Source organism: Hibiscus syriacus, unplaced genomic scaffold (assembly GCF_006381635.1).
Source record: "Hibiscus syriacus cultivar Baekdansim isolate YM2019G1 unplaced genomic scaffold, ASM638163v2 tig00111088_pilon, whole genome shotgun sequence".
In the NCBI taxonomy this organism is placed as follows: Eukaryota; Viridiplantae; Streptophyta; class Magnoliopsida; order Malvales; family Malvaceae; genus Hibiscus; species Hibiscus syriacus.
The window spans coordinates 22087-37291 of NW_024062978.1; the positions used below are offsets into that span (position 1 = coordinate 22087).

At 36.9% G+C, this 15205-nt stretch overlaps 2 protein-coding genes, 1 non-coding gene and 3 pseudogenes across 3 annotated transcripts; 5 read left to right on the forward strand and 1 right to left on the reverse strand.

Annotated features, from left to right (window-relative positions):
• Positions 1 to 50: 50 nt before the first annotated feature.
• LOC120152322 (UBX domain-containing protein 1-like) lies at positions 51 to 2477 on the forward strand. Its single transcript, XM_039164576.1, has 12 exons — positions 51 to 103; positions 325 to 334; positions 427 to 494; positions 565 to 640; positions 862 to 936; positions 1055 to 1120; positions 1192 to 1259; positions 1347 to 1428; positions 1528 to 1611; positions 1695 to 1772; positions 1991 to 2110; positions 2201 to 2477. The coding sequence occupies exons 1-12, from the start codon at positions 51 to 53 to the stop codon at positions 2393 to 2395; spliced, it is 975 nt and encodes a 324-aa protein (XP_039020507.1). The 3' UTR covers positions 2396 to 2477.
• A 3328-nt stretch (positions 2478 to 5805) lies between these two features.
• Positions 5806 to 6477, forward strand: LOC120152323 (E3 ubiquitin-protein ligase RNF126-like). Its single transcript, XM_039164577.1, has one exon. The coding sequence runs from the start codon at positions 5806 to 5808 to the stop codon at positions 6475 to 6477; it is 672 nt and encodes a 223-aa protein (XP_039020508.1).
• A 482-nt stretch (positions 6478 to 6959) lies between these two features.
• Positions 6960 to 8661, forward strand: LOC120152324 (annotated as a pseudogene).
• A 208-nt stretch (positions 8662 to 8869) lies between these two features.
• Positions 8870 to 12566, reverse strand: LOC120152215 (annotated as a pseudogene).
• Positions 12567 to 12683: 117 nt separating this feature from the next.
• On the forward strand, positions 12684 to 12756 carry TRNAK-UUU. Its single transcript has one exon. It is a non-coding gene; the product is annotated as a tRNA-Lys (tRNA).
• On the forward strand, positions 12724 to 14674 carry LOC120152325 (annotated as a pseudogene).
• The last annotated feature ends 531 nt before the right edge of the window (positions 14675 to 15205 follow it).

Consider the following 15205-nt stretch of genomic DNA (forward strand, 5'->3'; position numbering starts at 1 on the left):
TAAGATCGAGAAACCGTACGCTGGCTAAAACTGAAGGAAGAAAGGCGGTTATGCGTGGTGCAAAGTTCTTTGCGTGTGAGCTATATCAATGTCGCCCCGACAAGTATAGCAAGGGAATCAAAATGTTGCCAATCGAAAAAGCAAGAACCAAAAAGAAATTATGCAGATTACCCCAAGTTACCCTCGTTTTCTAATGCTTGGAATATGTATTTCAACGGTTTATGATTCAAGAATCCATTTAAAATCAGTTAAACTCCATTTCTGTTCATTTTCCAAGAATCACAATCCTAGCCTTAGCCTTCTTTAACCATGTCTTACATGCAGCCCCAACAAGGTACGTGTCTTTGATTCATGGCTATTCTTCTTCTTCTTCTTCATTCTTCCATATGTCTTTGTTAATCTGACTCCCTTTCGTTGAACTTGAAGTTGCTTGGTGAACTTGAATCATTGGGATTCCCACGAGCCAAAGCAGTTCGGGGACTTCATTATTCAGGTTAGCTTTTGACTCTGTATGGTTTATTCTTCTTCTGAGGGATATTTTGGACATTTTTGTATGTTTTTATATGATACTACTATTGAGGATGCTGTGAATTGGCTCATTGATCACGAGGATGATCCAGACATTGACCAGATGCCCCTGGTATGGCCTTTCCCTTACTTGATAGAGTTTTCTTCATGGTCATGGCGGCCAACCGGCTAAGGCTGTGCCAGCCCCTTCGGATCCGCCCCCTGATATAGGCCTAATGAAGGATGAAACTTTAGGTCCATGTATTGTTGATATATTTTGCTCGGAATGGCTTGAAAATGGTGAGATGTTGGTTTTGTATGCTTTGTCACAAGGTTTTGTTTCTCCTGTCACAGGTGGCAATAAACATGGATATTGAGTCCCCTCAGCCCGATGATATCACAGAAGCAATAAAAATCAAAGAACAAGAACTAGGGTTTGCCTTCCGCGCAGCAATCCCTTTGTGCTGAAAGCATTTAACCTTTGTTAAAACTCATGCTACCTTTTTTTTCCAATCTGTTCCTTTACATGCTCATTAAGCTGCTCACTCTTGGGGATCGAGTTCGGATAAAGAATCGGGAAGAAGAAAAAAAACTCGAGAGAGAAAGGGAGAAGGTATCGTGAAATCCTTCATTTTGTTGGTTTTGCCATTGCTTGCATCTTGGTATCTGAGACACTTTGTGCAGGAAAGGATTCGAGCAGGCAAAGCACTACAAGAAGCAAAGAGGATTGCCGAGGAAAATGAACGACAACGGTTTGTATATATACTCCTTATGACACCTCTACTTTCTTAGAGCAATGACACAATTAGCTGTTAACTTCCGGATGTACAATTTATCAGACTTATGGCCTTGCGAAAAGTCGAGAAGGATGGAGAGAAAAGGGAAAGGGAGAAAGTGCTTAAGAAATTAGAAGCGGATAAGGTCTGTTCCAGTTCTTACTATGTTGTTTGTGTATGTTATTTGAGTGTCATTATGCTATTGAAACTGATTGTGGTTGAAACAATTCTTGTAACTTCACAGTTAGAACGAAAGCGAGCACTCGGATTGCCACTTGAAAACCGAGCTGCGAAACCAACTCGACCTATTGCACGAGAAGAAGAAAAGGTTTATATATCTTTCAAATGGTATCTCTAAACACAAGGAAGACTAAGAAATCATATTGAGCTTGATCCTGTTAAAAATTGCAGAATTACTTGCCTGTTAAGTCTGTTAAAAAGGATGACCGTTTGAGAGAGTGCCTAAGATCTCTGAAGCTAGCTCACAAGGTAACCAGTTTCTTAATCGTAGCCTAATCGAACGAAAGAATAGACTGCCTAGATCATATGTGTTGTAATTTGCTCCATGAGTAACCATGTGCATTGAAATGTAACTCCATGAACCAGAGACACCAAATTTTCAGGCTTAAAGTGCATTTCCCTTTCATGTACTGGATCTAGTGCATGTTACTTTAAGCAACATGATCCGCTGCTTATTTTGAGTCCAGGATGAAAATGACAGAGTTAAAAGGGCAATCCAAACCCTGTTGATTTATGTCAGAAATGTCGCAAAAAGTCCCGATGAGGAAAAGTTCAGGAAGATACGACTTGGTAACCCAAAGTTCCAGGTAACATGCCTTAATCCAATCGAACCATATCGAGACCATGTCCATGCTTTTCTTATCTATTTCGTGACGACAAGCTTTACTTCGATTCAGGAAAGGGTTGGGAGCTTGAGAGGAGGGATCGAGTTTCTCGAGCTTTGCGGATTCGAGAAAAGTGAAGGGAACAAGTTCTTGGTTTTTCCACGTGATAAAGTTGATATACGGCTCCTTAACCATGCCGGTTCTTTGTTAAATTCTGCAATGACAAATCCCTACTTCGGTCTTCTTGAAAAGGTGAACCAAGATTAGAGTTGTAGTGAATATATCACGTACACACTGACAATTAGTTGAATGTGAACGCTTGGAGGGTGTCCACAGTTGAATAAAGATTAGAATGCTGTGCATCAAATAAGATTTGTAGGATAAATTAGATAGTTCATATGCAATTTTCATTGGCCTACAATGTGCCCTTTGAATGCTACCTTTTTGTCGTGCAAAGGGCACTTTTCCTTTTTCACATAAAACTTATTTTCTTTTAACACTTGGAAAATTTAACTTAAGTGATCTACGTGCTCCTTCAAAGTACATTATAACAAAGCAGTCCAAAAAAATTAAAACACTTCGTTCATAAGTGTGTTGCAAGGAGACCTTGATGACCCACTAAGAGACCTTGATGACCAAAGCTTTGGCGGAATCAAGGAGGGGGGTTTGAAAATAATAATTATGGCATTAATCTCCTAAAATCTTAAATTTCATACTCAAATCTCTAAATTCTTAAATTTCAAGACTCTAATCTCTAAATTTTAATTAAATTTATCTTTTTCAAGTTTCACCGATGTCGTATGTCATCACGTAGCCCGCCACACCTATATTATTCTCCCCTTTAATTCATGCCATGATCATTCTTAGTTGAACCTTGCTTTACCACCACTTAAAAAATATCACAATGTTTGTTAAGATATATTAGAGATTTAAGAATTTTAATATTAGGACGATGACGACATATAGACGACTGTTTAGTGATGATGGTTGGAATGACCATTAACATAAATAAGGGCTTAGAATTAAAGTTTTTAGGGGTTTGAGATTTTTAAAAGGAAATTAGAGAAATTTGAGGTTTTTAAATAAGATTTTAGTATTTTTAAATAATATTTTTTTAAAACTTATAATCATGGTATGTGTCACATTTTGAGAGGTTGATAAATTTTTTAACGGTCGTGACAAATCTAACTCTTAAAATTATAATGAAAAATGTAAATATCTATCTTAATCAAAAGACTTTAAGAATCTAAAATAAATCTAAAATAATTTAAACACTTATTTTTTTAGTTAAGTGATTAAAATTAAATTAGTTTTGAACAATAAATATAGACTAAGAACAATAAAAAAATGTTAGAGGAGAAGTACAAGATACCATATTAAGGATATTGGGATTAGTACCAGGTACAGAGGGAACATGAGATATGTTAGACTTAATATACTGTTAAGGAAAAGTGTTATTGGAAACATTATTATTTTTAATATTTCTGGTAAAGTGCTACTTAAAATATTATTTTTTCTACCGAAAATATTATTATTAGGCACTACCTAAAATATTTAACATTTCTGGTAAAGTATTACCTAAAATATTATTTTTTCTATTAGAAATGTTAATATTAGATTATACCAAAAATTAGTTAGCGAAAATAACATTTTCGGTAAAAAATAATATTTTACATAACATTTTACTAGAAATATTAAAAATATATAATATTTTCGATAAAACTTTTCCTTAATCGTATATTAAAATTACCATACAATAGAACTGTCGAGGTACAAACTAAATCTTCTGATGACTCTAAAGAAGAGAGCATGCAAGTTATGCAATCTAAAAGCTTTAAGTGAGCCACATAAAATGAATTATTATTTATTATAATATTTTAAAGGGTAAAATATATAAATAGTCACTGAACTTTTCAGATATTTATATTTAGGTCCCCTAACTTTTAAAACTTACAATACAATCACTAAACATTTAGTTTGTTTATAATATGGTCCCTGGCGTAACGACTGTTTCACTACCATTAGGGTAATTATATAAATGGTTAGTGAACTTTTCAGGTGCTTGCATTTAGGTCCTCCAACTTTTAAAACTTGTAACACAAACATTAATTACATTCTAAACCCTAAATTCCAAAATACTTAAATTACATTTTAAACCTCAAATTTCAAAATACTTCAATTACATGCCCAACCCCAAATTCATAATCCATTCTCAAAATATGTCATAACAAACTAAACTTGAAGTAGCAACCCTAAACCCTCAAAACATAACCCTAAATGCTAAATTTCTCCACCAATTAACCCAACACATTCAACAACATTTAGTTCATTTTGGGTCTATAACAATAAGTGATTATGTTGGGTTTAGGATTTAAAAGTTAGATTTAACCAATTATAAGTGAACAATACTCAATTCAATTCGAAAAAATTATTTTCGACTTGAATTGATTCAAAAAAATTGATAACAAAATGACTTTGAGTTGTAATTTCATAAACTCAACTTAAAAAAATTTCAAGTTAAAATCGAGTTGTAAAAGACAACTCGAATATCTCAAAATTTTGAGTAATTAATGGATTAATTTTTAAGTTTGAGTCAAGTCCCTTGACTCTATATGATATATGTATATCACATATGGAAAAATATGAAGAAATATATGTATTGTATATGGTTAAAAACTATTTAAATTAGAACCAAATAATATTATAGTATTATAAATATTTATAATTAAATTTAAACTCGAATATTCAATTCAATTCGACTTGATTTAAATTTTATAAACTCAAATCGAAAAAATTTCGAGTAAACTATTTTATAAACTGAACTTAATTAGAATCAAATAATATTATAATATGATAAATATTTATAATTAAAAAATAAACTCGAAAATTCAATTCAATTCAACTTGATTTGAATTTTATAAACTCAAATCGAAAAAATTTTGAGTCAACTATTTTATAAAATGAAATGAGTATTTAGGTCGAACATAACCCTAAACCCAACATAATCACTTATTATTCACTTATATTTGGTTAATTTTTTTCCCGAAACGGTTATGTTTTGAGGATTTAGGGTCGCTGCTTCAAGTTCAGTTTGTTATGATAGATTTTGATAATGTATTATGAATTTGGGGTTGGGTATGTAATTGAAGTATTTTGGAATTTGAGGTTTAGAATGTAATTAAAGTATTTTGGACTTTGGGGTTTATAATGTAATTGATGACTGTGTTGCAAATTTTAAAAGTTGGGGGACCTAAATGCAAATGCCTGAAAAGTTCAGTGACCATTTATATAATTTACCCTAACGGCAGTGGAACGGCCTTTCCGTCGGGGACCATATTACAAACGAACTAAATGTTTGGTGATTGTATGGCAAGTTTTAAAAGCTGAGGGACTTAAATGTAAGCATCTGAAAAGTTCAGTGACCATTTATATGTTTTACCCTATTTTAAAACACAAAAACAATAGCGTCAGTAAAATACGATGTGATTAAAGGAGTCGTGTAAAAGGTAAAACTGAAGTAAAATTCATTAAACGGGCAAGTCCACTATTTCAAATTCAAAACGTTTTTCGAACCCCCTTCTGTTCTTTACGCCGCCATTGTGCAATCTATAAAAGACTACACGAGCGCGGAGTTTAGCTTTCATGCTTCATTCTCAAGTTTAGTTTCAAACGTTTCAATGGAGTATAAGGTCGTAACGCATCAATCTCACCCTCTGCAATTCACACCCCACCACCGTCAACTACCTCCGTCTTCCATCTACATTGTCTTAACCGTTAGCGTCAGCTACATCTCCGCCGCCTCCGCCGACCCTTTCTTCTCGCAACGAACCCTCTGTTTCCGTCTGAACCTTCTGCAAAGCCCCCGCCGCCTTAATCAGGTTCTTGCTCCGGAGCTCGCAGAGCTCAGGGTCGACACTTCCTCCGCTGAGTACGACGGTGTCCTCCAAGATATTATCCAATGCGGGCTTCTAACAGTGCGTGGAATGTTGGACCAGGGATATTACTGCCAAGCCTTGCAATTACATTCCGATATGCTTGTGGCAATGGAACCCATGACCGACCAGGAGACCTTGATGACCAGAGCTTTGGCGGAATCGAGGATGGAATTCGAAAACAGTAACTATGGGATGGTAGGAGCGTCGGAGTCATCTGTTAAAAAGATGGTAAAAAAGGTCAAAGTAGAAGATGGAGAGGGAGGAGATTGCATGGTTTGCTTAGAGGAACTCAGATTTGGTTTCGAAGCATCCCGGATGCCATGTTCTCATCTCTTTCATGGCGGCTGCATCGAAAGATGGTTGAAGCAGAGTCATTACTGCCCTATTTGTCGGTTTGAGATGCCCACCAATTAGATGGGTTACAATTCTCCGTGTTTCTGTTTTGTTCATCTGTAAAACTCGTACTTGCTCGTAAGTTGTTCATTATTTTACCCAGGAAAAAGTTAGTAATATGATTAGACAGTAAGACATTCATTGAATCATTGCCGGTGACGTTTAAGATGAAACTTACGATCCAAGAAAAAAAATATTTAAATATCTATCGATGATAATATTTTTTTATTAAATTCGAGCAAATACAAATAATATTTATTTAAAAATAACTCTCAATTATTGATGTTAAACATTTATCTCTAATATTTTTAATACTTAAATTCGAAATCTCACTGAATAAAAAAATATAATGTACTGATCGTACACTTATATGAATATAAGATATTTAAGTAATAATTATAATATATTATTCGATTAAACGTATCGATTTGAGTAAAGTTTTAATGGATTAAGTGAATATTTCACTTGACTTAAAAAATATCATATTATTTATCCTTCTGACAAAACCACATGAAACTAAAATATTGTTGCTATAGTTGGATGCAACTAAATCATCTCTATTTGGTTTTGACTGTGTGTTAATGGCTTGTGAAGATCGTGAAGTCGATGCTCGAGATCTTCGTTTGAAGCTGCAAAGGAAAAGTCTCCAAAATGTGTCTCAAACTGGAAGGGGGGCTCTCTCAGGCGTACGTAATCTTCGTGAAAAATTATCTGGAACAATGAACACTCGACCAACGAATGCTGATCCTCCTGCACAAAAAGTAAAAGTTGCCCAACAAGCCAGGAAAAGTGTAGCAGTTGAAACTCCTGAACCAGAGCCCAAAAGGGCTCCAAATACTACAGCAAGAAAGAAGGCTAAGAAAAATGTATTTAGCTTCTGCAGTTTTTTCTTATTAGCACATTCCCATATGTTTTGTAGTATTTTATGTTTATTGGACAAGCATGATACGCTAGAGCTCTGTTTTTACTGTTATATCTTACAGAGGTGTATGTATGTGGGGGGTGGGTAAGGGGTTCAAGAACTTGCAATCTAATGGTATGCATATCCCGTGGACTTGATTTCAATGCATGAGGAATCGAACAGAGAGGACTTGCCACATGAGGGCATGCATCTCGCCAGGTCTTGTTTACATTGGCTTGGAATGCACAATGGTTTACATTGGTTGGTAGCTCCCAAGTCTAATTAGTGGGACAACAAACCAGGTTATTTCTTATGAAGCTTTAAGGTGTATTTGCCAAGTCGGGGATTGTGTGAAAGATGAAAATAAAAAGGTCAATTAAAGGCTTTCCGGTTTTTTCTTAAATGGAATGTTAAATGTCTCCATGTTTGCATTTACATATTTCTATTTTGTTGTTTCTGACATAAGAGGCATTCCTCCATGTTTTTAAGTTATGATGAGGCTGGACAATATGCATTATTGTGTAGTTATATATATTTTTTTTGTATCCAAGTCTTGTGGTTTCTTATGCAGGCTGATGCTTCAGTGGAGGGCTTCCTCCAGTCTTTGGGTCTTGAAAAATGCAATAAGTTTTCAAGCTGAGGAAGTATGTAGTTTACCATCCCCTTTTCTTTACATCATTGTATTAAATTAAACAAATTTCTGCATCTGTTGTTAACATTTTTCTACAGGTTGATATGACTGCACTTGTGCACATGACTGATGAGGATCTAAAAGCTTTAGGCATACCAATGGTAACTTTAAATCATTTTTGTCCAATTTCTTAAATTTGAGCTGCTCCAAATGTTCTCTCTTTTTACATGACCTAGAAAACCCCCTTCATCTTCCTTGCTTTTCTTCTATGCATATGACCATTTGGAGGTATTATTGTAATTAACAGTTAGATGCAAGTTAATGCTGGCCTCTTGAAAAGAAATTGATATTTTTTAATGTACCGATAATTGGTTCCGAAGGGAGTTGTAGAAAATTCTTGTATATCACTTTAATTCCATCTTTAGTATTATATAATGTCTTTAAAGAACTTCCTTCGCCCATCAACCCTTCACTTTATCATTCTGTCTTTTTTGTGTAATATGCATGTATTGAAAGCATTCTGTCATCACTGTATTTGACTTGTTTTTCTCTTTCCTACAATTTGTCTCAGTAATCTTTATGTTTGTACCTCTAGGGCCCAAGAAAGAAGAAGCTGATATTTGGAGATCTAGCAATGAGTGGTTGTTGCTTGTTGAATTGGAAGATGCGTTAATTGCCAATCCTAGAAGATTGCAAGGCTGTATTTCGGCGTATAAGAACCTCTGCATATGTAGCGATTCTTATTGGTATTTCATGTTCAGTTTTAGCCCATTAGTGATTATAAACTTTGAACTAACTTATGTGCTGCATTGTCTTGATTTATATTTCTGGAAGCTTTCAGGAAACAGTAATCAGCATATCTCTAAAACTTGGACACATGAAAATACTCTCAAATTCAACAGATTTAATTAAATTTTCTACAGATAAGCCTGCATAGAGTGTTTCAAAAATTGTTTTCATATCTTGTATTGTTGCTTGAATGTCTCCCATGCCTTATAGTATCTTCCCTATTGCTGTAGATGCAATTGCTTGATGTCAGTCTTCCATCCAGGGTAAATACTTAAGATGCTGCGTTTTCTATAGCCTTCCAAGCTAGGTACTTTGCCTTTTCTTGCTTATATCTTCTCAATTCTCTCAGAGCTGCAAGCATAACGTGCATCGAAACCGGTAAAAAGAAGGGCTGCAATAGCCAATAGTGAAGAAAGACATGGTTTTGTAAGAAAATATCAATTTCCTTACAATTATTATCAAGAGAGGCATGAAAGTTTCATTTAACTAACCGAGTAGACAGCAAAGCAGTGCTCGAAGGAATAGTAGCTAATAGACAATCGATGGGTTGGAAAAGGCATCCTCTGCCAGAGACCTTACTTACCAGAGGAGGCTGATCAAAAAGGCATAAACCGTTTGTTAGATAGCCTAACCGATAAGAGATATGGACAGCAGATAATTAAGACACAATCTGCAGGTAAGTTTAGGAAAATACCAGCTGTATATTCATACGCTCCACTAGAAGCATTACTTAATGGCAGCTTTGCTGCCTCAAGAGAAAACTTTACCTAGTCAAAGACACCGCCATAAATAGTTTGATTGTTATTTTCGGAGTTACAAATACAACTACTCTGATAAACAAACTTAGTATCTTACCTGTTTTCCGATCTCATCCATGTTAATCATCCTTGGCAGTGATTGAACCTGCATTAAAATTCGTCATCAGTAGCAAAAAGTCTTATGGAATCAGATAATTCTTTTCTAATACCTACGAACACATACCAATCTTGAAAAAGATCCAAGTGTCGTAGCACATGAATGAAGATTAAAACATATTTGCTGCCATGACAAGATGTCCAATTCCCTGGACAAGAACTGAAAGTAAGAAAAACTCAAACATACAATGAACAACTGATCAAGTTAGATAAGACTATGTTTATTCTTTTAAGAAATATTGGATGGAATTTAAGGCCTAAGCAACCACAAAGAACAAGCATGTCGATCAAACCACTACAAAATTGAGTTCAGTTTGGTCTAATCCGTTATTTGTTTGGAACTACAAACACTAGGCATAGCTTGTTAGTTGCATAGGATTTTATATTTACCACTCGGTAAAACCTCTTTCACTAGACAGAAGATCCCAATCGCCTGATGCACCAGCATAAACATTGACAGATTTGAAACCAAAAAGTTACCGGAACTGTCCAATGAATACTTCAAACATGCTCTCAAGATCCTGTTTAAGAATGTTAATGCATCAAAGTAGAGAAAACTAAACTTAAGCCACCTGCAATAAAATAACGTGTGCTTCTACTCATTCAATTACACACTTCTTTTCCATGGTCCATCGTCTAACCTGTATTGGAATTATGTTCTTGACACTGGGCTCGAACTCTGAATCCTTTAAACAGCCTTGGGGATTCCAAACAATAAAACCTCCCTACATCTAAAATGAGAAGTAATAAGGTAATGCAGTCCCCCAGAATAATTAGCAGTGAAAGGAAAGAATGTAACAAAGCCTTGATAACTAACTGGAGATATAAAGCCATTTGTCTTAGAAATCTCTCCATTTGGCAGCTGGAGAAGAAGAGGGAATTCTTTTGCAGATGGTACATATCTGGCGACAAAGAGGAAAATGAACAGTTTGAGAAAATGAAACAGACATGCAAGCAAATCACAAATATGAGAACGAACAAAAGAGGTTATTAGAAAAGGCATATCAAAGCTGGCTGACACTCCTGAATCAACATTTTCTCCCAAAATGGACATCAAACCAAAAATACATTGACAACACCCTTAGTCCCTTACAATTCAATACATGCAACCGCTACAGTTAGGAAATAAAAGAAGAATTGAGAAAAAGAATATACACTGCAAATTGCAATATCTTTGATCGCCCACCAGCTGCAATTGAAGTATCCAGGTGCCATTCATTAGAATTTACCTGTTAAAATCATGAGAACTTTAGTTACTTGCAATATCTAAGATTTCCTGTGGCCAAAAAGCAATAATTGCATAAACATACAGTGCAGCATTCTTTTATCGATAATATACAGAAACAGAAGAAGAAAGAACTTAAAAGATGCATACAAAGAAGGGAAGATCTTTGGTGCTAAAGACATAGTTCTCCAACTTTTGACTCCAATAAGAGAATGAGGCCTTTGGTGTATGGTACAAAACCTACATATGAGACCAATGAAACCACCATCAGAAGAAATCCGGAATACAAGATACGAATGAAATTAAGAAGGAAGATGACCCTTGCCCTGACTCTCTACACTGATGTTTGCCACGCCCCAAAGCCTCAATCATAGGGGCCAACAAGGTATCATCTATCTTCTCAAAATCCCTGCAGAACAGTAAAAGGAAATATCAGATGAGCAAAAAGCAGCAGCACTATAACATTCAAACTAAAACAAGTTTGGTTTAGAATAATTCTATCAAACGGTTCTTTAACTAAAGATGTTGAACATAAACAAACATAATAGAAACAAAATCAACAGACGTGTTTAAAATAAATCAAACTTACGATGAGCAAAAGTTCACATCAAAATGCTTCATACCAATCATAAATCCAATCACGTGGGTCAGCATTGAGCAAATTGAAGGAAAGAACTATCTTCCCATCGGCTCCTACGGGCATAAACTCCTTCTAAATCGACCCTTCCTCTCTTCCTCCATCAATAAACACCTTCACCAACAGCTCCGCAACCTTCAAGGCTGCAACCTCCACCTCGCTGCCATCTCCAACTACCATCCACACGTGTCTATGCTTCCCCACAACAGCTCTCTCACTCCTTGGCAAGGACCCCTAATTCCTATCCCCTCGTAAATTCACTCCGGATCCCGGTTTCCAATCAGGAAATTTTAGGACTTGCTGGTTGAGATTGAGATGCCCTTCTTCTTTCCACCCTTCACCACCACCACACTGTACCCCTTAGTTTCCCCGCCATAAACTGACGCCAACCTCTTATCGACAGCCACATCATCGTTCTGAACAAAATCAGTGGCTGTGCTTGATCAGTACCGGTAAGAACTCGAATGTGGGGACGATGTTGGGCTGCGGAGGCAACGTGAGCCTAAATCCACGGTGACAGAGAGAGTATAGTTGTTGGAGCATTTAGGGTTTTGAGATGTCAATTTGGCAATTTCGGATAGCATTGGCCGACGGACGCTATCGGGATCGTAATCAAATCCAACGAGAGGGCGTGGAAATGGAGCGGCAAGATAAATTATCGGATCGTAGCTGAGTCGAGACCGAGTCGATTTCGCTAAACAGAAGAGGAGAACGGTAGATTTCGACGGACTTCCATAAGAATGGGAAACCTGCAAATTCAATACAGAAGAAAGAAGAATTGATTTTTTATTAAGAAAAAAAAGGGTAACTTTAGAATTAGAGCTGTGTCAGAGATATGGAGGCGGACAAAGGAGGAAGGAGAAGGTAAGAAAGAGGCGCTTCAATCCGGGTTTGGTTTTACGCATTAATTTTGGGTCGAAGTCCGGTTCAGATTCGGGTCGGTTTCGTGCTTCACTATCATTGTCTTGTAATTTCGAGGAATCGGAGTAGTGAGCTTCTGAGATTTCTGCCATTGCTGGAGAAGCTGCTGCTGCACTTGAAATTACTAAACTTAATGTTGCGACATCTTCGGGATTGATCATGTTATATTTTATGAATATATAAATTTAAAATGGACGATCAAATCGTAAGCCGTCTTAGCTCAGCCGGTAGAGCGCATGGTTTTTAACCATGTGGTCGTGGGTTCGATTCCCACAGACGGCGATTCCGGTGTCTCTATTTTTCTCTTCATTATCCATCCGATTCACTCCTATTTTCTTTCCCTTCCTCAGTTTATGCAACGTCTATAACTTAAATTCCAAAGAAATGCAAGCTCTTACATGGCGAAAGCCATCTTAAACCTCTCCTATTAGCCTGCAAAAACCAAAAATCAATAGCTAAAATTCACGCTTTCATGATTCTAACCGGCTTTTACATCTATAAAAACTCCGTTTGCTATTTTATAGCATCTTATGCGCGAGTTGGCGATATCTCATCAGCTGGTAAAGTGTTCGATAAATTGTTTAATAGAGGCGTAGATTCGTGGAATGCGATGATCATTGCCTATTCTGGTAAAAAAACTTACAAAAGAAGTTCTGGGTTTCTATCATCAGATGATGGCAGAAGGCACTAGGCCTGACAGCTCCACTTTTACCATTGCTATTAAGGCCTGTGTTAACTTGATCGACTTGAAAATGGGGGAGGAGATTTGGCGCAAAGCGGTTGATTTTGGATATCAGAATGATGTCTTTGTAGCGTCTTCTGTTTTGAATTTGTGTGTTAAGTGTGGTGAAAGGATGACGCGAAGGTGGTTTTAACAAGATGCCAAGAAGGGATCTTATCTGTTGGACTACTATGGGAACAGGGTTTGTGCAGAGTGGGCGGACATGTGAAGCGATTGATTTATAGAAAAATGCAAATGGATGGTATGGAAGGAGATGGGGTTGTGATGTTGGGGTTGATTCGGGCATCTGTAAATCTTGGGGACTCAAAGTTGGGACTTGCGATTCATGGATATATGATTAGGAAATGTCTCTCCATGGATGTCGTGGTTCAGACTAGCATTCTGGATATGTATGCGAAGAATGGATATTTGGAATATGCTTTGCGCGTCTTGAGAAGATGCTGATTAAGAACGATTTTTCTTGGGGGGCATTGATTTCTGGCTTTGCTCAGAATGGCATTGCTAGAAATGCACTAAAGTTGTTGGGAGAGATGCAGGGCTGTGCCTGTGGATTTAAGCCAGAATTGGTGTCCGTTGTAGGTGCTCTTATGGCAAGTTCACAGTGTGGGTTGTTAAACTGGGTAAACCAATACACGGATGTATCACTAGAAGGCTCGATTTGGAACAGTTTCCAGCACTGCAATGATTGACATGTATGCGAAATGTGGATCACTTTCTTATGCCCGTGCAGTCTTTGACTGGATAGTTTCTAGAGATATAATCTCTTGTAATGCAATAATTGCCAGCTATGGGGTGCATGGGCATGGAAAGAAGCTATATCACTCTTCCATCAGATGACAAACATGAGCTTAAAACCTGATGATAAAACTTTGCTGCACTTATCTTGGCTCTCAGCCACTCGGGACTGGTGAACGAAGGTCATTACTGGTTCAATATGATGACTATTGAATATAATATCCAACTGAGAAGCATTATGCTTGTATGGTTGATCTTTTAACTCGTGCAGGACAAGTAGAGGAAGCTTATAGGCTAATTGAGACTATGAACCATGAACCGGGGGCAACTGTTTGGGTTGCTCTATTGTCTGGCTGCTGCAATCATGGGAACTTGTACAAAGGGGAGGTGGCAGCAAAAAAGGTGCTCGAGTTAAATCCAGATGACTTGGGAATCCATGCATTGGTCTCAAACTTCTTTGCCAAGGGAAACATGCGGGATGAAGTAGGTGCTGTAAGGAAACTCATGAAGAACTCGGGAAAGAAGAAAGGACCTGGATACAGTGTCCTGGATGTGAATGGGAAGCTCCATGCTTTCGTTATGGGAGATAAAGCCACCATGAATATGAAGCTATAGCATCTGCGTTGGATAAATTGGACCGTGAGATGAGTTTCATGGTCAATTGAATGGCTTCCTGTTGCTTTCGGCCTCTAAAACTCAGGTTTACGGATCCTCACTGCTGGATAATGACCGTTTGAACCAAGTTTCTTTCCTTGCAAGGATTGTAGATCGATGATAATTGCAGTAACTATAATGCAGGTTCTCCTCTCCAAACTGTCAAAACTGTCTTCGACAATGCGGCAAAGAAATCCAGCCTCTTGTAGATTATGCTCTTCTTCTTCCATACAGATGAAGTACACATGTTAGTACTCCTTTCTGTCCCCTCCTTTATACCTTTAACAGGAAGCATAGCCTGTCCTATCTTTAGCACTGAGTTTATTGTAACATTTTAACTGAGCAAAGTTAATTCGTCGGTAATAGCAGGGTTGATGAGGGGGAAATTGGGGCAGAAAACTGCACCAATGTGAAGGATCATACGGGCACTGCAGAAGAAATCAGGGAACCAAAATGCCTCTGGATGTGAAAAAAAAAAGAGTAAATAATTTATTTATTTTTATTTTTGCTTGGTGTTCAGTACGATCTTACTGATGATTGCTTCTTAATTAGCTTTTTAATATTCAAATAAATTGTTCTTAATAAAGCTAAAATTAGTTA